The following is a 24,816-nucleotide window of genomic DNA, read 5'->3' on the forward strand; positions in this document are numbered from 1 at the left end:
ATTTATTCAGTTTTTATGTACGTAATGTTTGTTAGTTATTTTGAGTTTTTTCTTTAATGTGATATGTCTTATATTGAGATTCTATTTATATATTTTGGTTAAAATTTTTGAAAAGTTAAATAAATAATTATGTAGTATTCGAGACGTATATGAACCATAAAAATTAATTTTTAATCGGATTCATAATGAGCACAAATAATATATAACTGAATAAATTGAAATTATATAGCAGCCTTAATTAATTGGTAATTTATTTATTGTCATTTTTATTAAGGGAATATTGTCTCGGGTGCAAAATAAAAGGCTTATACTCATTATTTTGTGTTTATGGATACAACCGTACCAAGTCTAGTCAAGTTCAATTTGGTTAGCTTGAGCATGGCTAGTTTATTACTGAGAGTTTTAATAAAGTTCACTAGCTTTTTCTATTTCTTGTGAGCTTAATTGAAATTAACAAGTATAAATAAGATTAATAGTTATAAATTATAACTTAAATAATTCATTAGCGCATTCAGAAAATAAAATATTGATAGAAAGAAAATTGGATTAGAGTTAAAAATGAACTTGAATGGGAGATGACTAGAAAATAGGGTCTTATTGATTTATTTTCTTATGATCCTCCATCGAAATTCACATAGTAAAATGCTACAAATTATTCTTTCATATAAAAATAATATTAAGTCGGGCAGTTAAACTCAACTTTTGCTCGATGTGCAATTTGGCTAAAAGCCTAGTATTATATAACAAATGACTAAATACATAAACTAGATATTTGAATTTTATGATTTAGTTATTTTAATATGTATGATTTTAATTATTTTTCCATAATATGTAAATATTACGCGTGACTTTATTTATTGTGCTCATATATATTATATATAAGTGTTTACATGTTATCTAAAAATAAATTGGGATAATTATTATTTATTCTCTGTATTTTTTATATTATGCTAGTTATTTTTTCATATTTTTTTATATTATACTAGTTATTTTCTAACATATTAAAAATTTTATCCATCATAATTTCTGTTAGAGAAGTATTAATTAGGTTTGATTTTACATTATTTGTTTCTTTTTTTGTATAATATATAAATTATCTCTTGTATTTTATTTATTGCATTAAAATTTTCTTATATTTTAAAAGTCAATCCAATTAAGGAACTAATAAATTAATAAAAAATATAATTTAATCCTTAAATTTTTTATCAAAATTACAATTCGAGTATAACAAAATTAATAATAAGAATAATATCTAATTTATTTTAATAATTTAAAATTAAATTATATAAATTCTTAATATTTTGATAAATATAAATACTTTAAAATATTTAAATTTCACTATAATTTAAGTATGCTATAAATTAAAGTAGTTAAATAAGACTAGTTAATTCTCTTTATACAGATACTAAAATTAATTTTTACACTAAAAGTAGACAAGGAGTTTCTAGTATATTAAATAAATTATAAAATAAAATTTATATATTACACCAAATATCAAAATACAAATAATATAAAACTAAATCTAATTAACATTTGTTTAACAAAAATTATGACATAATAAGTTTATTATAGTATAAAAATAAAAAATAAAAAATATAATTTTTAAATATTAGAAGGTAGCTAGTACAATATAAAAAAATATAGTAGGTAAATTGTAATTATTTGTTAAGTTAAATCGAAAAATAAAAATATTAAAAGTCATAAAAATAAAATTAAGTGCTTGTTAGATTAACTTGCAAATTAAGATGTTAAAGTGACTAAACAATTAAAATCGGAGTGTTTAAACATGCATTTGTGACCAAGTCCAATCAAAACACATCAATTTTCCCACCAATCTTCAAATTTAAAACATTTTTTGTCTTTGATTTTCCAAGCAAAAAATTAACCAAAGTCTCCCAATTTTTCACTTGAAATCCCCTTTACTCGTAAATACAAACTCTCTAAATCCATACGAAAACCCAAATGACCACTAACCTTCATTACTTAGTGCTGAAGTAGTCCATCAATTTCCGCCCCTCACCACCAGGAGCAGCTCCATCGGATGTTGTCTCCATACCATTAGCGATGTCGCTTAGTAGCTACAGGTGGGCTTCGATTGAATCATCTCCTCCTTCAACACACAAGGGGAGTAAGAGCTGCAGAAATAACAGCTCCTTCCCTCATATCAACCACAACTCCAACAACCCCCGGAAGCATTAACAACACTAAACAACAAAATCATTATTAAAGTATTCACTGCAAGCATTTGGTTAGTTATGTGCTCGCATTTGATAATATTAACAAATCATCCTTACTAGTTTTAGACTCATCTGCTAATAAAACCAAACATCTATATTAATTCTTTCGTTTTCTTAATTTTAGAGATAAAATTAACATATAAAAAATTTTAAAAAAATTATTATTTTATCAAATGAGTCTTCTGACGACGAATCGTAACTGTACAGTAATATCTATTTTTACATAAATTTTTTCCTTTTTTGATGCCAAAACCCTAATCGTTATACATAGTGGTGAATTTTAATTCATTCAATAAGTTGATTTCCAGTTCTGCAGTGGTGTCGAAGAGATAGATATTAATCAGATGCTGGAAAATATTATTTTTGTTTGTTCCGTAAACTCACTCATGCAATTAAGATAGACAAAAGTTTCAGAGTTTGATACTATATCTCTGAAGACGATTCTGCTGGCCCCACCCTAGCTGCTCTCTAAACGACATGTCGACATCTAATATGTACTAACTGAGTTTCGGCATGCAGTTGCCTACAAATATCGTAATTCTTAAATGGGTCACTTTTTTCTTTTTTATTTAATCTAATAGTCTAATTATTTTAGAGTGTCTGAAGTAGAAATTTTTGAAGCAGATATTAAAACATTATTTTAAAAATTAAAAAATTTAGTTAAATTAAAAGAAATTATTATTATATAAAATATTTAAAAAAAAGAAAAGAAAAGAGGGAGTCAGAAACTGATAAGCAGTTTCAGGTCTAAGGATCAGTAAATGCTGCAATAAAAATTACTGCAGTGTATGTAGACGCGTAAAATAGTAATAGCAATGGCCGCAGTCCTGGTCCATAGGGTAAGACAGAGACAGATACATCATCACATGGTTTCCTATAATCTAATTAGCTGCTGCTGCTGCTTCAGCTTCGTCCATAACTTGGACGATAATTAATGGAAATCGTAAAGTCTAGTTCTGTTAGTTTCCATCAACTTTTTCACAGGATAGAAAGAAAAAAACTTGAGTTTTTAGCTAAGTTGTTCTCATATGGTGCCATGGTGGTAAATGAGAATCATGTATGGCTATGAGTTTATAATTAATGATTATGACTGTTACCAACTTGTTGCCTAAATTAAAAGATTAGTCTAAATGGATATCCATTTAGAAATTTAAATTTTGTCTATTTAGTTATTTTAATATTTTAATTTTTAATATATTTAAATATTTTTTAATACATAATTTTATTAAATATATCCATATATACTGCTTATACTTATTTAATCAGACCCACTAATAATTAAAATTCAAATATTTAAATATATATTCTGCTAATGATTTTAAAAATAATTTATATTTTTAATACACTTTACACACCTCAATATTTATTACAGTTAAAAATATTTTATCGAACAAATTACTTTATCCAAGAATTTAAACCATTAGGGATGCAACTACTCCTATTAATAATATTTTACCATAAAAATAATAATTTTTATTAATAAAATAATGAGAAAGATTCAAATTCGTAACTCGTAGTGATCATATTTAAAACACTAATGAAATATTTAGAGCATATAATATGCGATTGCAATGGATTAATATTTCTCTGTACCTTACGTCTTAATTTGGCAGTGAAAAAGAAAGAAAAATTCAACTACCACATGCATAACCTTAATGAACGAGTTATTGTCTATTTTCATGTTCGATTACAAGGTTAGTAGTATTCCTGGCGCATTGGATGGCTGGGGAGAAGAGGAGGAGGAGGAGGAGGAGGAGTTAAAAGAACGTACGATGACAGATAATAATACTATCACAACAACTCACTTTAGTATGGAAATGATTCAATGATGGATCGAAGAGGATTCTGAGTATCTCACTGTCTTCCCCCCTGTAAATATCCGCCGCCTGCCCTTGAGCAGCCAATAATAAAAAAGTGACAAGAGAAAGAGGGTTGGGAATGGCAACAATAACAGGCATGCATGAGTCATCACATGCAGCTGCTTGGCCACAGCTACCTATAAGCTAACATAACATTGCACTGATGAGAGAGGAGAGGAGTTGTACTGCTGTCAGATAACACATAAACAGCTGCACACATCTGCTTTCAAAGTTTATAATTAATTATCATTTCTTCCCATCCTACTGCTACTAATTAATCTTTTATTTATACAGCCTATATGTATGTAATGTATGCCTACAATTAAATGCCTAAGTCATCACATGCTATGCCATAATTTCCGCTACCTAGCTCGCCACCTATATACATATATATATCCAAAAAATTAAAAGAAATAAAATATAAATAAACCTCTTCAATCTAGTGTTATAATGGGTTCGATTGCCCTATGGAAACTTCTTTATTTTTTATTATTGCTTACTTCATGTTTAATAATGTGATTAACAATCATTAGATTGGCTGTGGGTACCTTTTTTCTTTATTTTTTTATATAATGTGATATATATAATATTTTTATTAAATTATTTTTTAATATTTTAAAGTTAAAAACAGTTTTAATATATATATATATATATATATGATATCTAGAGAGGAAACTATCGAAATATTTTAGTGTTGTCAATCTCTATTAGTTCTTTCACTTCCAAATCTTACTAGCCCTAGCTATGGAAGTAGCCCAATGTCGGTGGCCGGCTTGTTATCATTCATGGTTCATAAGAGGATGATGCCTTTTTCTTATTTAAAAAATAAACTGAGGAAGTGCATATGACTAATTAATTAATTAGTTAATGCCTTTTTTATTATTTAATTATTTCAATCATATACACCAGTCAGCTCTGGTCAAAATCCAGAAAAAAAAAAAAAAGAAAGATTAGAGCGTATTCATAATTAACAGTAAGTAATTAGTAACATTAGAGTCTCATCTGCTAATTTAGTAATGATTTGGTGGCCAATGCTCGAATCCTTTTGTTGGTTTAAGGGATAAATTGGATAATTCTATTAGTATTAGGAAAATCCCTGCCTGCCCAACCTAACCCAACGTCCATATTCATTCAGCTGAGTAGCCTATATAATATATAATATATATTTATTAATGATAAAATTAATAATTTAATGTAGAATATATATTAATTTGAGATATGCGTCAATTATTAAATTTTAAAATGTAAAATATTAATATATATATATATATATATATATATATATATATTATTTTTTATTAATTGTAATATATAAATAAAATGTAAAGTAAATCTCCCTTATTTACATACTCGATGGACGATGGGTTAAACCACCAATAACAACAAAAAAATATATGCACATTGCCTGCCTTTAGAAGTGGAAAATATTCCAACTGCATAAAGTGAAATCACTTAGATTGATTGGTAGAATTGATTCCAATCCCAGTTCTGAAATCACTTAGAAGAGATAAATTACAGTTTAAGATTAGATTAGATTAGATTAGATTATATTCCTGCTGATTTTGTGAGCTTGACTTACTAAGTAAAGTTTTAAAATACATATGGTACTAACAGCAGCCTTGGCCATTTAATTAATAATCGCATTCAAAAAAACCATAATATATAAAGATCAATTGGGTCATTAATTATTATTTGACCTCGACTTCCCTTCATCCCGTCCCGCCCCACCCCACCCCACCCAATAGATGAACACAAAGTAAAATATTTTTACGAAGAACAAAAGAAAAGAGAGGTGAGATGGAGGCTAATTATTCATGTTTTCTAATGAAAATCAATGGATTTAAGTGTGTGAAGACAAGTTCTTGAGCTCCATCAGTAGTTTCTATGCTTATTTATGCAGAAATTCAGAGATTTAAACCTCAAAAAACAATATATGTATTCTTTAAAAAAAATTTGAAGTAAAGAAACAGAAAGAAAAAAAGAATTGCTAAGTTAGGCAGTAACCAACTATTTTACTTTCTTATTTGCTTATTGATATCCAAGTACACATTATTCTTTTAAAATCTCATTAGTAATATATATTATATGGCTACTCTTGAAAATACCATTCTTCTCAAATAAAGATGTTCATCAGTTGAGTTCCTATGTGGAATATGTCTGTCATTTTCATTTAGCCATATCCAACTTGGAGAAAGATTTTCCTAACATTCCTCATGGTGTAAGTAGTCAATGTTTTCAAACTTTGCTAATCTTTCTTTCTTATATTATTATTATTGACCAGTTTATTTTTCATGGTTTAGTTTTATTGTCTAATCTTAGCAATGTGTATTTGCTTATAAAATATGGTAGAATATTTGTAAACAAATCCCTTTTTTAAGTTAAGAGAATCATAATAATGTTGAAAACAAAAATGTGTCGTAAGGACAAGAACTAATAAAGTCACCTAAGACATTATATATATATGTCGAGTGGAAGAACCCTTCTTGTTACTGCCCATACAAATTGTTTTATAGCTCAATCTCTTGGTGGCCAACTTGTTTTATAAAGTCAAAATAAATGTAGTTATTTTAGTTAACCCCAAATTCTCTCTCTCTCTCTCTCTCTCTCTATATATATATATATATATAAGAACAAATTTTAGTAAATGGTTTCCCATTTGCCATGTAATATATATATATGAAATTTAATAAAAGAAGTGTTTGTTGTCCACTAAAAATACAGTAAGGAAGTGTTCGTTCAAAATAAAGGAAATACCATTTTCAGGTTTTATGAAGTACTACTATTCATCCTTTTTTTATAAGGGTAACTGTACTTTTTAAAAAATTATATTAGTTACCATATTAAAAGTTATATTTTTAAGTACTTTATCTGTTAAATAATTGTTGACTATATTTGATTTTATATTTTATTTTTTCCTTAATTTTTGATAATATACAAATTGTCTTTCATAGTGTTAATTAACAAGCAATTTTGATTTATGTATTACCTTTTTGTATATTGACTTAAAACATGATTGCATTTTATTAAGTCCTTAAAATATTTTTTTTTTAATATTAAAGAGACCCTTTTTACCTATAAGATATATATACGTATATGGGTCAATAAAAGAAAATAGGAAATAAAGAAAACTTGCATTTTTAAATTGTAAAGAGAAGTTATGAATTGCAGGTGAGAGTATTAAGTTTATTTTTTAATTTACGGATTACTAAAAATGTGCTTCTTCGTTCCATATTAAGTAAAAATTTAAAAAAAAAAAAAAAAAAGTCTTTGGTGTTAGCAAATATAACCATTTAATAGTTTTTAGAAACCTAATACAATTTATATTTACCTAATGATAAAATTTAAATAATTCATCGAGTTCAGGAGTAGAGTACCATATGTAAGGATACAATAATGCAAGACAAGAGAAGAACTTGAAATTGACTATTAACATGTCAGTAATTGTACAAACTCAATTGATTTTTTTGACTGTCCACATGTGAATCCCACAATCACAGGGATATGTTTTTTCTTTTAAAGAAAATCTTTGGAGTAACATGTGAAAAAATGTAAGGACTCACTAGCAATTATGTCATAACTTAAAGGAGGAAAAAGAAATATCGACTGCCATTCAAGAAAATTGCATGCTGGCTATGCATATATAATACACATGGCAGAATATAAATGGAGGAACACATTGATGGAAAAGAATCCATAAGGTTTTGGGTGTCAAACCCATTTGATTATACTTCTGTCAGATGAAAAATAGGCTTCTAAATCAACCCAACCTTTCATCAACTATTTCAAGTTTAGTCCAATAATTCAATTTTTACGGTGTGAGTTGGCGAGCTTACTTGTTTATAGACTCCCGAGTCTATTCATAAGCTGACGAGCTTGTTTATATCAAATATATTTATATATAATTAATGTATACAAATATTTTATTTTTATTACATTTTATTATTTATTATACTAACAATAAATATTTAGTACATGTAATAAATTATATCATTAATTAAGTAAAAAAGTTCAAAAATTTCTCAATAAATAAGTTCAAAATGAATTTTTAATAAAAATAAACTCTAAACAAGATCGAATTTAACTCGAGTTCATACTGTTGCATCTGAGCTCAATTCAAATTCTTATAAAATAGTAACAAGTCCAACTCAACTTATTCAAGCTGGGTTCGGCTAATTTGGTTTAAAGCCCTCCTCCGGCAACTCATAATATTGCCCTCTCTTTATGGCAGTTCCAGAGGACATCAATACGTCCCCGGGTTGGCAAAGGTCAGAGGTCCTTAATTTGTAAATGGTGGTTAATGCAAGAATGCTTGTTATGTAATTAAGCAATCCTTTCGGCTCCATGAATCTTAACAGGATAAGTTCCGGAAAGGATATAGATTGCACACATCAGGCTACAGATTATTATATCAACATGACTGAATTTGCAGGGTTTTACGAGTGAGAAGGAGTTCCAATTTTTTGCTTTCTTAAATGAAAACTTCTACAAATCAAGTGATATTTATTAAGGGTTAAATGACAAAAGAAACTATTTTTTATTTTTTCGCAAATCTGTAATTGTAATCTAATACTTGTGCAAAAAGAATTAGCTACCTTAATAGGCCAAAAAAATAATAATTAAAGGAAGTAGTGATATAACATAAAATGGTATCTTAACATTTTCTTTTCGGCCATTCTTGTTGACAAGTCCTGTTATAACTGGATGCCTCCTACCCCAGAGCTCTAAGCTTCTAAGGCATGGACTAGGCGTACATGCAGCATGTCTAATGCAATTCTCACAGAAATAACGAGAGTTGGGAGATCATTTAAGTGCCTACATCATCCATTTTTGGCTTGGATTGTGGATGGTGACTACTTGAATTTGAGTAATTGCAACTTCTACCCGGTTTGATTCCGTTTCCATGTTTACCAGTTTCACCTTTTAATTACACAAGGCCACTATAATAGTTTGTATTAACAGATTTTTAAACTTAATATAGTTTGATTAAAGAAATGAGTAAATTAATGCCAGGATAATTACATGATGAATGTCATGATATAGTCGATGACTGTGGACGAAACTAAGCAGTAAAACCTTATATCAGCAAATGCATTGGAATGTAACAGTTGCTCCCCTGAAAACACATTTGACATTAGGATAAAACAGAAAAGATTATGCATGGGATGATGATAGCAGATGCAACTAAGCGATGACATTTAATGTGAATGGGATCCATGACACTTCCTGGTGTCTGTCATGTGCATATCTTTTGCAAACTGAAGTATCAATCCTAGCAACGATCATTAGCTCTCAATTCTCAAATATTTTGTACTTTATAAAGGTTGGATGTTTTATGTATAATTCAGATAGACCCTTTAGATTAGGAGAGGCTTAAGAGCAACACCCTTTGTGTCAGAAATAGAACCTTTCACTCATTTTCTTAACTACTGATGGAGGGGTTCGAAGGGATGCACGGTTTCGGTGGTGGTGAGAGAGTACCTCTGCTAGGTCGAGGAGTAAGCCTTTAGTTTTATGATTCATTTTTTTAGTTTGTTTCCTGAGCGTTGTTTTGTAATTTTTCATTCTTGTTCTTTTTTTTTTTTTTTTTGAGTAGATTTTTCATATGTTATCTTACTAAAAAATGCTTAAGCCAGTTGTTTTTGCTTACTAAGTGCTTGTCATTGAGTTTTTAAGTTTTCACTTCCCTTTCTTGGTGTTTCTGAGAGGGCTGTGAAGTTTGCTCGCAATTGTTTTAAGGGTTTAAAAATTTTCCTTTGCTTAATCACAATTGGAAATTGTCCAATATTTTTCTTGTGTTACTTTACAAATGTTGGCAAAGGGAGGAAAGAAAAGATATGATACATCTAGAGATGACCATTTAAGAGACCTTCAGCTTGGAGATGCCGTGCCTGAGAATACCTTTTCTGATAAGTGCAGCGATCAAGTTTATTTCTCCATGTTTGTTTATTTGATTTGCTGGTTGTATTGATGAATGTTTCAGGCTGCACATGTTGGATTTGGTCGAGTAGCGTCACTTGTAAGTGAATGCATTCTGTGATAAACTGAAGAGCACAAATGGCAATCTTGAAGGTGTTAATGCCTCACCATTTTACAGGCAAAGCCTGATGTAGGGAACTGATATTCGCTAGAATGGCTCTCCTGATTTCATCCACCTCAAGTATCCTGACTGTCAGTATATACCGGTTATTTGGACCGTGGATTGAGTAAAGAACAATTCATCTGATTTTCAGTCCGGCGTTCTTTGGATTGTTCATTCTGCAGCGTAAATTTGGTGGGAAGATAATAGATATTGTGTTAAGACATGCGAGAACACCTGAAGAGAAAGCTGAAGCATTGGATGACATCAAGAACACCATACTAGAAATCTTTGTAATTGTCATAGTTGGGTAAGGCTAATGTTTCCTTCTGTTCAAGAATTCTTACTTCCTATATATCTAACAGATTCACTTCATGTACTAGCTTGCGAGACCGATAATCTTTTTACTTCAGCTTTATTATCCTGTCCAACAACAACAAATGTTATAATCAGATAACTACTATGGGAATATGCTGCAGAATTCGCATCTTAACGCATTGGCACTCGATTTCTATTTTTTATGTTGCAAAACTAAGTGATGCAATAATTGAAAAAAGAAGACAATTGCAGTCAAACATAATCAGATGACTCTTTTTCTGGCCTTTTCAGGGGTTTAAGAAATGTCATAACAATACTTTCGTTTTTTGTTTTTTTCTTTTTAAACTTTCATTCAGTTCAGTTTGCACAGCACTGCGGGCATGGCTATTTTCTGCCACTAGCAAAAGGGTCGTGGCTCGGTTGAAAAACTCGAGCTGCAGCTGCATCTGCTGCTTCAGTTGCTGTAGGTATAAATGTCTACATTATTATAATTATGGTTCTCTCAGGTACATGTCTGCGTTAATTCTCCCTCCATCGAAAAATAGAAATTTAAAGGTGACAATAGCAAGATTCTAGAGCAATACTAGGAAGACATGACAAAGGTAGTTATTTATGCGAACTTTCAACCTGCTCTAGTTCTTTATGTTAGAATTGCATTCAGTAATGAATATAGTTGGATTAAGAAGTATGAATCTGATCCTATTCTGCTGATGAAATACTATGAATCTGATCCTATTCTGCTGATGAAATACCCAGTGAAAGGCAGGTCAAGCCCTCGTCTTTTTCTCCCTGGTGAAAAGTTGAACAAACATTCACATTACTGGAAAATTTGCTAATATATCATGCATAAATGGAGTACACACTAAGACCCTGAAGAGAAATTAGGCCATATGTTTTTCTTTCTCTAAAATCAGTTCACACAGTTGATAAAGATTGAGGCATTTTTGCTTTATGATGATGCTCAAGCAAAGGATCCAGTTCTGCAGCATCATGTTGTTGAAATGCTATTAAGAAATTCTGATGAAATCTAAAAACTTTGGGAGCAAGAGAATTGTGCTACCGATCTAACATCTGGTGGTCATAAACATTCTTTAGAAAGCATTACTCATTCGAATCAAATGTTGAAATACATGTGAACTGTCTATTTGGTGCTTAGGAATCTTTTGGTGCTATACGGGTGGTCAGATCTTTTGCGAAAGAAGAGTACGAGATATCACGCTATCCCGAGAAAGTTGAAGAGACATTGATGCTTGGACTCAAGCAAGCTGTGAGTTCCATTTTATTATTTGACCTCGACTTCCCTTCATCCCGTCCCGCCCCACCCAATAGATGAGCACAAAGTAAAGATGGAAACCTGCCCTGCACTCTGTTTGCGTCTCTTAATCTCAGCTGTTTGCTACTTCAGAAAGTGGTTGGGCTCTTCTCTGGATGCCTAAACGCAGCATCAACGTTGTCGATTATTGTAGTAGTGATTTATGGAGCTAATTTGACAATAACAGGTTCTATGACAACCGGTGCTCTTACATCCTTCATCCTCTACAGCCTCACAGGTAATTACCTCTTTGTTGAATGCATACTTTTAGCTACTTCAGATAGATATTTTCTTCTTCTTCTTTGTTTTGTATGCAAGTGGCCTGTTTCTACTCGCAGTTGGAGCCTCTATATCTGGGCTCTCAGGATTGTATGCTACAGCAATGAGAGCTGCAGGAGCCAGCAGGCGGGTTTTTCAGCTTTTGGATAGGACACCATCCATGCCAAAGTTGGGAAATAAGTCTCCTTTGGGGTTAGTCATCTGCTTTCAGGCCTCTGATTTACTCATGAATGCTGCAGCAAGTAGAACCATTTTACTAAGAGTTGAATACAAGATGTGACACTAGGTCAAATTCTGCCAATGTTATTTTTCAATGAGCATAAAACTTTAAACTACAGATGATTAGTTGAAAACAAAATTGACCAGAAAGAAGTTTCTAGAAAATGTGAATTTCTGAAACTGATAATTGATCTTGTATAGTGACCAAGATGGAGAAGTAGAATTTGATGATGTTTGGTTCACCTATCCATCTCGCCCCAACCATATGGTACTCAAGGTAATGTTAATCACCTATTAAAAATGTAATTTGCATATATATGCCTTACTGATGTAACACTGTGTCTACTGAAATCCCTTCTGTGAATATCAGGGAATTAAACTGAAGCTGCAGCCTGGCTCAAAAGTTGCTCTCGTCGGTCCTAGTTGTGGAGAAAAAGTAGAGAGTTCTTTCCATTTTTTTGGGTTACTAGCTTTCTACTTCCTGTTCCTCATATACTAATTATCTGTATTCTGCAGACCCCATTAGCAAACCTGATTGAAAGGTTCTATGATCCAACCAAAGGACAGATTCTCTTAAATGGCGTTCCTTTAGTAGAGATATCTCATGAACATCGACACAGAAAAGTAATTTCATATATACCCATTACTTCTATTACCAGCAAAATGAAAAATATTAATTAAAAACTATGTTACACTATTTCTTGCAAAGAGTATCAATATCTAATCAACTAGGCTATTTATGGTACAGATCAGTATAGTGAGCCAGGAACCTGTTCTTTTCAACTATTCTGTAGAGGAGAACATAGCCTATGGGTGAGGGTAAAGTCAGCAGCACTGACATAGAAAATGCAGCTGTAAATTTCTATCTCTTCCTAACAGCTTAGTGTCCTGTCTCTAATCCTTTATACCTTAACTCTTTTAATCAAGTTGCGAGGTTGCAGAAAATGGAAAATCCACACGAATTTATATCACAATTTCCAGATAAATATCAAACTTATGTAGGAGAACGCGGTATAAGGCTATCAGGAGGTCAGAAACAAAGAATAGCAATTGCTAGGGCTGTGCTGATGAACCCAAGAATTCTCCTCCTTGATGAAGCTACAAGTGCCTTGGATGCTGAAAGTGAATATCCAGTGCAGGTGCAATTTTACAAGTCATTCTAACAGTCTTCTTACTTTAACATATGTTATGGTTTAATTGGAGCACAAGTTCTGATCAGGTGCTAAACTATTTTAGGATGCCATGGATTCTCTAATGAAAGAAAGGACAGTTCTGGTTATTGCCCATAGACTATCCACTGTCCAAAGTGCAAATACTGTAGCAGTTGTCTCTGATGGCCAGATAACTGAAAGCGGCACTCATGAAGAGCTTCTTAGCAAGGATCGTATCTATGCTGCATTAGTGAGGAGACAATTGCAAGGACCCAAAACGGAAATCTAGTTCCAAATTTACAACACTATCTATAAGACTGAGAAATCAATGGGCGTGCCTGGTATATGTGTCAATATTCTCAGGTATGCATGAGTTCTATAAAATGAGGCCTCTACTTTCTACAAGTGTACGCCCCTAGCATACTCTATAGCTTTTAAAGCTACCACCTACCCTTGGAACAAACTCTCATGTGCAAGCCACCGTTGGAAGCTTACAGCCACCAATAATAAAATATATGGTATGTCTATCCACATAAATTTGCCATAAATTAGTGTATGCCTATGCTACTTATGTGCAAAAATGACAAGAAAGTTCTACCTTTAAAGTGTCAAAGCCCTGAATTTTATGATACCGTTTGTTAATAGTTTTACACATATAAAAAGAGATTATAATTAACTTTTTAAACTTAAGGAAGCAAAATGAGGATGCAACATGCTAGCATTTTCTCAATAAATAATTCCACATAAGAAGAATAAATGCATTACAAAATCAAACTACTAATGGTACTGACAAGTGAGAAATAAATACAGTTGCTTGCAGATTAAAATGCAAGTCACCATACTACTCTTATACCTGCATTTAGGGTTTCTGTGAAATTTGATCTCAATAAACAAGTGCAAATGCAATTTGAAGGCTCAGTTCTAATGAATTCCTTGCCACGAACTGTTTTCAGAAAATGCAGATGATAACTAGGAAAGATGCTGAGCGGCATTTATCTTGTTGAAACTCCTAGACTATGGCCAGACATAGCTTCAACACTGCTCCAAAGTATCCAAGAGTTGATAAACTTCACTACCTAATTCTTAGATATATGGAATAAGTTAGGCATGCACACGAGTTAACAGAGGAGTAAATAACAAGAAGAATATTATTCTGAAGATGATGAGTACTGCCCCGTTGCCTATTATAAGTTAAGAGCTAAATGTGAAGAGGCACCTTTTGAACCTTAATCCATGTGACTAAACAACCACAACAAAATGATTTTTCTGAATTCAAAATATGTGAATGCGACTCCATATAAAAATCTAGCATCCACTACAAGACAAGCTATAATTTGCCAAAGCAAAGTAGGGAAACATAATCGCTATTGATTTTCACATGTAACAAACAGGCACCCAGAAAAAACAAATCTATGGAAAACACACTTCATTTAGCAGGAAAATATAGAAAATTTTCCTAGCAAATGTTTAAAAAAAAAAAAAGACATCAGTTTGTTGATGCAATATATATTTTGCTAATCCAAAGGAATATATCAATCCAATTTCCAAATCACGCGATACAACTATCCACATTACATTCAACATAAGTCACAAAAAGAATATCAAAGATTAAGACAAACTTGACATATCTCAAGATACCGGAGGAGAAATTTAGGATAGGAAAAAAAGAGAAGCAAAGTGGCATGAGGCTTGGACAAAACATATGACAGTTTGTGAATGTCTCTACCAGAGGATTAAGGCTTGGAGATGGAAATTGAGCAGGAAAATAAAAAGGAAATTAGAGATGATAATAAATGGAGTCCCTGAAAGCCAGTAAAGTTTTTTATACACAAACGGCAAAGAGAGAAAGGGAAAGCAGTAAGAATTAGGAAGTGGAAGATCAGTTCAGTACACACATAAAAATACAGATGGAGATAGCAAAACAGAGAAGGAGAAGCTGCCTCTTTTGGAGTTTTAAGTTTGGGTTTTCTTGTTGAGGTCAATAGACAGAACTCAAATCTCTGAAGGTGGGGAAACAACAAATTTCCCTATGAATATTGTGAATGATAAAAAACTGACAATAAAGATTAATGTATTATTATGTTATTTTCTGTTTCTTTTTGAATTTTTAAGTGGTGACCAAAAACAGACAACAGAAAAAGGAACCAGAGACTCCCTTAGTTTACCTTGTTGTTCACAACTTCATATAGTCCCTTGAAGCGAAGTTATTGTAACCTGCTATCCAAAAAGCTGCCAGCACTTGGACAACTGCCAAGATCTCATGACAACAATGGTTCAGACCAACAAACACCAATTTCACCTCTGCAGGAATTCTTAAAATCAATTTCCACAGCTGGTCCAATATATTTGACAAAATGAGAAGAATTTTGCACCAGTAAGTATCTTGTTTTCCATATATAGGAAGAATAGCTGTTATAAGTGGACCACATCGAGTATTGGAAGAGAAAGAAGCCCATGAATGATCATTTCAACTGCAATAATGAAGAGTCTTTAGGTTCAATTGTCTCTGCTAAACTAGGTCTTCCATGAAGGACTTCATATTTTTTACATCTTCTTTTGAATCTGGATGCATTTGAGGTTTAAACATTTTCCATAGTCCAACTGGATGCTGTCTTTTAACCTGAACATCGCCTGAAAGCCTTCCAAACATTTTTCCACACTCTGGATATGGCTTGACATATAAATTGTAGAATTTAAGCCTACTCAACTTCATCATGCCTTTCAGTCCTACCTCATCGCCAAGTCCACCCCTTGCACGCAAATATTCAATTACATTATAGCGAGGAACAATCTGTTTCTCAAAACTTACACCCAAATACTCTGGAACATCAACCAAACAACCAACATTAAATCTCATTGTGTTCACTAAAAACTGAATCTTCTTCTCTATGTCCTCTAAATCATAAATAATAACCCTTGGTTCTTTCCAGAGAACCTTAAATGCTTCTCTACGAATCAACCCATGTTTGCATAGGTAATCAACTTTTAGTTTTACTTCAAACCCAGCCCTAAATGCTCCATCACTCAAAATCTTTAATTTGATAGGTTCTCGACATTTTAAAGAATTAAGTAAATCTAGACACCTTGAAAGTTCACCTAATTCCATGCCAAGGATTTGTGGCTCCTTCTTGATCTCTTTTATAACCAGCTCTCTGCTAAAACCCAAACCCTCAAATTCATCAATCAATGGCATCAGCCTATTTTTTATCCCAAATCCTAGAGCCAGAGGAAATGAACTAAAAATCGACTCAACCTCATCCTTTGGAATCCCAGTTCGCATTAAAAATTCAATTCTGCTATATATTTCACTTCTTTTCATTGTAATGACTCCAGGAAAATCCTCTAACACTCTCCTTATAGTGCCTTGACTAAAACTTAAACCCTTTAAAACATTTGCGTTTTTCTCAAACTCATCGGGATCAATCTGGAACCTTTTAGAATGTGCCAGAACACTCTTTATCACCAATGGGGAAATGCTTAAATCCCGATATTTTGAAAAACATATTTTCCATGTCTTCAAAAATTCAAAATCCAAAATACTAGGACATTCAGTAATTAAAGAAACAAGAACTTTCTGTGGGATTTTGAAGGATAGCAGAATGCCCAATGACTTCTCAATATCATGTAAATTGGAATTCAAAAGAAAGTGATTTGCACTGATGAAACTGTGGAGTTGGGATGGAGGGAAACCATACCTTTGGAAGATATTGGCAAGGGAAATATGTTTCCTATACTGTGATTGATTTAGGAAGTTGGGTTTTGTGGACAGGAACCGCGTCCTTGCATATGGATGAGCGGGGATTAGTTTTGTGGGTGACATGAACCGACTGAGTGTGGTTCTAATAAGGGTCTTCGTGACCATCGATGAAGTCGAAAGCTCCCTTACTGCTGAAGACTTGCTAATTTTGGTTTTTCATAATCCTAGGCTGCTGCTGCTCCGTTGCTTTTTATCAGTCATCACCGCGAAAACCGGAAATTTCAATGTTAATATTGCCATAAACTGGTAATAATGAAATGATAATTAGCATAAGAAAACTAGAAGCAGACACCCAAACACACCTGACATCAAGAAGAAAAAACACAGATAGAACCAGTGGTGGCGGTGGAGAAGGAGAAATTTAAACTTGTCAATTTTCTAGAAAGTAGCAAGTGATATATAGTGACTGTAAAACAACAAAACGTTATGTCGTTTAACTCCCTTACAGCAATGCTGGTTTGATCTTTATTGCCTGCCACGTTCTACAAGCAAAGAATAGTTAGTTTCTTTTACCAAAAAAAATAAAAAAATTTGAACCCGTTCTGAGAACTCTCTGTTGTAATTAAAATCCTAAAGACAGAGAAACAAAATGCATAGGTTCCTTTCAAACTTCTCTAAACTAACCAAAAATTCAAATTCCTCATTTTTACAACATTTTCAGCCACAGAAAACCTTCACTTCTCTTGCCAAACCAAGCTACTCTAACTACAATAAAAAATATCGTGTCTTTAGTTTTACTCAAGTAAACCCAGTTCTTTATTCATGTCATCCAAACTATACACTTTCAAGGAAAATTCATGGCTTTCTGTCAAACCCATTGCTTTCAAAGCAGTTTAAGTCAATTTTATCAAATACCCATTTCAAGGTCTCAAGCAAAAACTTTACAGATTGTAAAGTTGGATTATTTAGTGATCTGTTTGCTAGAAGATTTTCTGGGTTTAATTCAAGTTTTCGTTCCTTTGGACGTAACCGGTAATTTGTTGTTATATGTGACTTGATTTTTTTATTATACAAATATTTCTTGATGCTTAATTGGATTTTATTAAACATTATCTCTGAGGATGTAATTAGATAATTCATATCGAATTTTAGTAAGAGAGACATTTTGTTTATAGTTTGATCAATAATGCTGAGTTCTTGATTACTATTAATGGCTTAATATTTAGGTGCTAAGACTTGACCATTTTGCTTTTAATAGCTAATTTCATTGAATAACAAACACATAAATTACTCCTTTCAGGGAGGAGAGCTCAGTAATTTACACTTAACAATCAGGAGTTCTCGAAAACTAGCTTACAACTTCTTTTATACTCTAAATTGTCAATTTCGTTTTCCATCTTATCATCTAGAATAGTAAAGCTAATACTAGATAGAAAGAATGTTACTTTATGGCTTGAACACATGTGATCATAGATGTCAGTAATCTGTCTTATGTTCTTTGTAGGAGATTATGGCTCCATCAGCTAACGCCAAATGACATGGTTTTGATCTTGATCTTAGCCAATGTTGGGGTCTTTGTGCTATGGCGGATCGCCGATCGGAGATTTATGACGGAAAACTTTATGGTAGGTCCCCGGTTTGTGAATTAGGATGTTCATTGCTGATGCCACTTATAAAGTTGTAGTAGACCCCTCATTGTATGAACAAGGAGGCACTCTCTTTGGACTGGTGAGGATAAGCCAACCTTATAGAAGCCTGTAGTGTCATTTTCATGACACTGAACAAAATTTTGCTATCTGTTATATTGATTAATGAGTAGTCTTACGGCAGAATATTTTTGCAGTGGCACAACTAGTGTAGGCATGTTTCTTAGTTATGAATTGCCATACTGTTGAAGAAAGAACCCTTTAAGATAACAACAATTGAATTCAAACTCCATTTCATTCTAACTCTATTGATGTGCCTTGAGCAGATTTCTTTGGACAATTTCAAAAGTGGACGCGTGCACACGCTTATTACTTCTGCATTCAGTCATATTAATTTGGAGCACATCATATCTAACATGATTGGACTCTACTTCTTCGGGACGAAAGTAAGATCGCATTACTGGGAAGTTTTTCTTGTTTACAAACCTTTTGGTCTTACAAACTGCGTCTACTTAATATTTTTATTTTAATATCTAGCTTTGAACATGCAAGAAAAAATGTAGTCTAAGATGACAGTGTGAAAAAGGAAAAAGAAATTTCTTGGAAATTCTGGTTTTAATATCATCGCATTTATTTGCATGATTGGATTTAATATAACTAGGATTGCAACATCCCATGTATCCTCCGCTTTATAGTTTTAAGATTCTTTTGGCATAGATTCAGAATTGTCGCTCGATATAGATATAATTGGTTAAATTATGGGTTGCTATAGCAGATGCAAGTTTTATGAAATTTCCTCTATCTATGTTACCAGTGGCAAATTCACATGTGGGGCAATGGGGACACTTCCTCCACTGTTCACTGTATTTTTATTGTATTCTGCTTTAGTCCCTGAACTTTGGCCCCATTTTAAAAAAAATTGTTCTGCTCCTAATATTTGTTGTTATATGTGTGTGTGTGGATATCTATATATATATGTCTCTTTTTGTGATAGGAACAAAAAGAATTTGCTCCCACTCAATATGTGTTCTGGATTTAACCGTGTGTTACTACATAATATCGAGTTATCAACCACAAATTGCAAAATGATAGTTGGTGAAATTTATACAGCTTTTTTTTTTTTCTTCTTTTTATATTATATAAAGTTGGTATGCATAAGGAAATAATTCTCATACTGAAATTTTCGAATCAAACTCGAACAAATATAAAATTTAAAAAGCTTGCGATTATTTAGTCAGGTTCACTCGTCAGGCAGTAATTCTCTCTGATCTAAGTTTTTACCATTCTGTTTGGTCAGAGCGAATAACCCTAGACCTGTTTAGAGTGAACCAGTTCAAAAAATGCTGAATTGTAGGAAAGGATTCTGTTCTAAAACTGATTGTTGGGACTTGGAATAGAGAATTAATCAGCCAAGTTAATTCTTCCTTTTGTTTCATTTAAACATGAAACTTCATTTCCTTTGTAACATAAAATTCATTGCCCAATATAATGTATATATTTCTACGTAGCGCTGTGCCTTTTCCTTTTTATATAAAATTGGTTTTTCCTCTAGTTCCTAAAATACGAATATGTCAATGTCACATCTACTTTTCTCCTTCTCTTTTCTGGTTGGCCAGATTGCAAGAAGTTTTGGACATGAATACTTGCTAAAGTTGTATGTAGCTGGTGCTATTGGTGGTTCCTTGTTCTACTTGGTACACCATGCCTTTATGGCTTTATCAACAAAGGTATAACTGCTCAGCAACAACTATTCAGCTATATAAATATTCTCATTTTCTTGTGATGATAAGGACATGAAAATTTCATTTGAATATCGTTTGAGGAAAATTAATATAATATGTATACTGCAGCATCATTGTCCCTGTTGAATTCTTTGTAAAGCATACAGTGGTTTGTTCATATCTTTATGGGCTATAAAAATCTTTGTCCCTGACTTTACTTAATGCTAATTACAGGAACATAGAATGTGGATGGACCCTTCAAGAACTCCAGGATTGGTATGCTTTTGCCTACTGTTTATGACAACCCAGTTTCTTTTCTTTTTCCTGTTTAGTCAAACTAGGCATGTAAAAATTGCCCGAAGATGGTCTGTTATTATCAATATGTGAAACGAATCCATTTTATGAAGAATTTATCCTCTGGCACATTAGACTTGAAATCCTTTAACAAATAGGTTTAACAAATCGATATCTGAAATCAAATACAATGATCATGAGAAACAAGGACTAATATCAAATGTCAAGTGTCAAACCCAATTCTCATGTTAAATCTTTTCCATGTAACTGTTAAAGTTCCATTTATGTTCTTATGGATTTTGGTATATTTAAGACTTAGTCTGGTGCCTAAATATGTATAAGCAGCTTAATTTGGTTTCTGGACATTCTTAATTTGTGCCGTGCAGTCATTATCTACTCAATTTCATGGGCGATATAGTGACCAGCTTCTTTTTATCTATTCTGGAGATAAATGAATATCTTAGATTGTTCTGAAAAGTTTTAGTTTTTCTCATCTTCTGTGCATGCAAATGGATCTTTAGTATAACTTGCAAAATTTAACGTATGCATTATGAGAAAGCTTGTACTTTTTAGGGGGCTAGTGGGGCTGTCAACGCTGTCATGCTGCTTGATATATTCCTGGATCCAAGAGCCACTCTTTACTTAAATTATATCATACCAGTTCCTGCCATTTTACTGGTAAGATTGCCTTGATAAAGAATTAATTGATTATTTTGGACCATTTTGGGAATTATGTTGACATTTTTTGACTTTCATTCATTCTAGGGAATCTTTTTGATTGGAAAAGATGTTTTGAGGATTATTGAGGTTGGTTTTCTTCTTTCATATGCTTCATCACTTTTCTTTTTTTGCCTGTTTGGTTATGCGCTTGTGGGTGTGGAAACAACTAAATATTTTCCGTTCTACTTCTTGTTTTATCGTTGATTGGTTGTTATTTCATTTTGCAGGGAAATAGTAATATTTCAGGATCAGCACACTTGGGAGGTGCTGCAGTTGCAGCTATAGCATTTGCTCGAATAAAGAAGGGAAGATTTTGAATTCCTGAGAGATACTTATGAATTACTAATAACAATTTACATGCTTCGAAATTGTCAAAATTATGATGTTAGTTTAGACTTCAGTGGAGAGCTTTGGTAATTAGACCTGGATAGCTTCATCAAATATCTAAGAAAGCAGCAATTTGTATCTCACTACTTTGGGATTCTGTTTCTATTTTTGAGTGGCACAATGCTCGTATCTGCAAAGATTTTGAAGAACCTTACATCTTTATATTGCAGCGAGAACCTTCAAATGGCAACCATTTAAGTGTGCCCGGTTCTAGCCGACTGCTTCCAGGCCGGTTCTAGTCCAAAATTCAGGCCTGATGAACTGTTGACCGATTATGGTGGGTTTTGGGGTCAGGCCTAAATTTATGGATGAGAATATGCAAGTATTGTTGAAGGATGCCAAAGTTCTGTAATTTTATCTCTGAAATCTTTTTAGGGCTCTCTCATGATGCACTTCAGAATATCATATTGATGCATATATTTTTCCATCTGCTTAATACATAAATGACAAATCTATGGCATGAAATTTAATATGAAAATGTTTGTCTGCCATTAGTGCACATGGATTAGAAACTAATGCTTATCAGGGTTTAGATAATCCGTGCAACTAAGCCATTAATAAATGTTGCATGTATTGGGTAGAAAGGCCACAGGATCCTGCAAATGCAACTTGCGGATACACGTACATTTAAAGATGGCAGAACTCGAAATGCATGCGGTTACAAAGAATAAAAATGAAAATGAAACACCAGAGTTTTGTTTTGTAAACAAGTCAAAGCTTAAAATGCATTCAGCTATTTAGAAAATGACAACCGGGTCAAAAGTTCTGTATAGTTTTAAACTCGCTTTAAATAGATTAACTCATTACTATTTATTTCAAAAAATACTAATATATTTAAATTATAATAGTCTTTCAATTCCTTCAGTACAATATTTATTATCTTTCATAAGTAGCCACTTGAGTATTCAGTGATTCTCTCCAATTGTTTTCAAAATAACGACCTACTCACATTTTAAAAAGATCATTTTTTAAACAGTTCGTCGTTGTCGTTGTCGTTGTCGTTGTCGCGTTTCTTGACAAAAAAAGAATAATAAAAATTTAATCTTTTCCTCTCTTCAAATTTATTTCTTCTATTACCTATTTTTGGAAAGAAAATCTGTCATATCAGAGTAATTCAAAGATTACTTGTTGGAAGGAGGCATGGAATCTTTGGCAGAGATGTGATGCAACAACCTAATGAAAGGCAGCTATCCAAAGGCCTTAGGGCAGGTGCTCTTATTGACAATAAGAGACAGACCCCTTTCTTTAATTTTTGTCAGCAAATGCTTAGAAGATCACAATTATAAAGTTCTACCAACCATGAAAGTACAGGCTTTTTCAACCCTATTACACCTCTATCCAATTTGAGCTAATGTCCAGGCTTTAACACTTTGTTTGGGATTTGGGAAAATAAAGGTGGGAAAGAAAATAAAGTAGGAATGTGAGATGGAATTTGGTTTTCCCTTGGTCCCCTATTTTAATGTTTTGTTCACCTCAGCAATACTGGTGATTAGTAGATTAAAACATTTGATAAAATTTTATTAACGGTTGCTATTAGTATGTTAAATGACCATTTAACATATAATTTATTATTAAATGTAATTTATTTTATTATATTATATTTTATAATATAAATTAATATAAATAACTTATAAAAATTTAAAAATTTATAGTTAATTTTTTTAGCTCAATTGTATTTATTATTAAAAATATTTATAAAAATTATTTTAAATGTATAAATTTAAATTTAAATTCTACTAATAAAAATTTTTAATTTCAAATACCATAATTTAAATATTATAATTATTTAACTATTAAGAATAATTTTAATTTAGTTATATGAGATCAATTTAAAGTAAGTTATTGTTAATAAGTTTTAATAAGAATAATAGTGTTCAAATAAATAAAAATTCAAATTAGCTATCAGCTGATATATCAACAGCTGATTGGGACTAAATCAACTATCAGCTGATGTTTCTTAAGTTTTTATCAAACGCTTTAATATAGCTGTTTAGTGATAAATAAATATCAGCTGCATCAGACATATGAATCAAACACCATCGTAAAAAGTGATCAATCGTAATCCAATCTTGCTTTTTCTGGCTGATGGCATGTTCAAAGATTCAAATAAAGAGTATGCAGATGAGATAGTTAATTAAAATTTCAAATTCGAAAAACTCTTAAAATAATTTTTTTTTTTTTTTTTGTGTAACTAGTGCTTCGGGTTTTATGAATAATTCAGGAAAAAGTTAACAATTCACTTTCAACATGAAATTCTTTTCATGCTCGAACCCAACAAAAATAGGAAAAATAGTACTTTCTCTTATTTTTGCTTGTTGATATCCTAGCCACCTTATTTAGTATCAAATATAGTGTAAAGCACAGCCTGCCAATCTCTAAATTTGTAGGGAAAAAACATTTCCAAGAGCCTATCTCTTTAGAAGCATTCAAAATATTTGACACTTATGAAATGAATGATAATGCTTCACATAATGCATTATCAATGAAAATGCCACCCATTGAGACATTATTCCAATGCCAATTTAGACATTATGTTACATCATAATGACTGGATAAAGTCTTAAAGTTGACAAAAAATTTAAAAAATAAATCAACTTTGTCTTCTCTTTGTATTTATTCCATTCCAGCTCATGAGAAAATTACTATTGTTTGTATAAATTCTATACTCCAAATTTGAAAAACTGATATAGGATTTGCATCCTAAATGTTCCTCAATCATTCACTCAAAATAGAAAATACTTTTCTTTTGAAGTTCATTTGGAGCCATTTTGATCACCAAATGAAAAATACTTGTCCATGTTAGATATTAAAATTTATTTATTTAATCTCAATCATAGTTGAAATCTGTTATGGTTGAATAATTATTTGTAATGTGGGATAATTAGTTTTCAAGAACACCA

At 32.0% G+C, this 24,816-nt stretch overlaps 2 protein-coding genes and 1 pseudogene across 5 annotated transcripts; 2 read left to right on the plus strand and 1 right to left on the minus strand.

Moving 5' to 3' along the window:
- Nucleotides 1-11,565: 11,565 nt before the first annotated feature.
- Nucleotides 11,566-17,694, minus strand: LOC8284409 (transcription termination factor MTERF15, mitochondrial). 4 transcript variants are annotated; one of them, XM_015716523.3, is made up of 3 exons: nt 17,511-17,694; nt 14,305-17,394; nt 11,566-12,314 (listed from the first exon to the last, which is right to left on the minus strand). In XM_015716523.3, exon 2 carries the CDS (start codon nt 17,311-17,313, stop codon nt 15,961-15,963), a length of 1,353 nt encoding a protein of 450 aa, XP_015572009.1. In that variant the 5' UTR covers nt 17,314-17,394; nt 17,511-17,694; the 3' UTR covers nt 11,566-12,314; nt 14,305-15,960. The 4 variants fall into 4 exon arrangements, with proteins under 4 accessions (XP_015572009.1, XP_048228706.1, XP_048228705.1 ...); XM_048372749.1 differs by having other exon boundaries at nt 14,305-14,527; nt 15,617-17,694; XM_048372748.1 differs by having other exon boundaries at nt 14,305-14,533; nt 15,617-17,694.
- Nucleotides 12,775-14,108, plus strand: LOC8284408 (annotated as a pseudogene).
- A 3-nt stretch (nt 17,695-17,697) lies between the features above and the next one.
- On the plus strand, nt 17,698-22,290 carry LOC8284410 (RHOMBOID-like protein 12, mitochondrial). The gene is made up of 8 exons (XM_015716526.3): nt 17,698-18,180; nt 18,653-18,773; nt 19,121-19,240; nt 20,411-20,521; nt 20,750-20,791; nt 21,383-21,487; nt 21,575-21,616; nt 21,757-22,290. Exons 1-8 carry the CDS (start codon nt 17,798-17,800, stop codon nt 21,844-21,846), a joined length of 1,014 nt encoding a protein of 337 aa, XP_015572012.1. The 5' UTR covers nt 17,698-17,797; the 3' UTR covers nt 21,847-22,290.
- The last annotated feature ends 2,526 nt before the right edge of the window (nt 22,291-24,816 follow it).

This window comes from Ricinus communis, chromosome 4, assembly GCF_019578655.1.
Source record: "Ricinus communis isolate WT05 ecotype wild-type chromosome 4, ASM1957865v1, whole genome shotgun sequence".
NCBI classification, from domain to species: Eukaryota; Viridiplantae; Streptophyta; class Magnoliopsida; order Malpighiales; family Euphorbiaceae; genus Ricinus; species Ricinus communis.

What these genes read in the sequence shown, in the direction of transcription:
- LOC8284409 (XM_015716523.3), bottom strand. Translation starts at nt 17,313, where the DNA reads ATGGTCACGAAGACCCTTATTAGAACCACACTCAGTCGGTTCATGTCA.
- LOC8284410 (XM_015716526.3), top strand. Translation starts at nt 17,798, where the DNA reads ATGCATAGGTTCCTTTCAAACTTCTCTAAACTAACCAAAAATTCAAAT. An exon ending in CGTTCCTTTGGACGTAACCG is followed by an intron (nt 18,181 to 18,652) that starts GTAATTTGTTGT and finishes TGTTCTTTGTAG; the next exon opens with GAGATTATGGCTCCATCAGC. An exon ending in TCTACTTCTTCGGGACGAAA is followed by an intron (nt 19,241 to 20,410) that starts GTAAGATCGCAT and finishes CTGGTTGGCCAG; the next exon opens with ATTGCAAGAAGTTTTGGACA.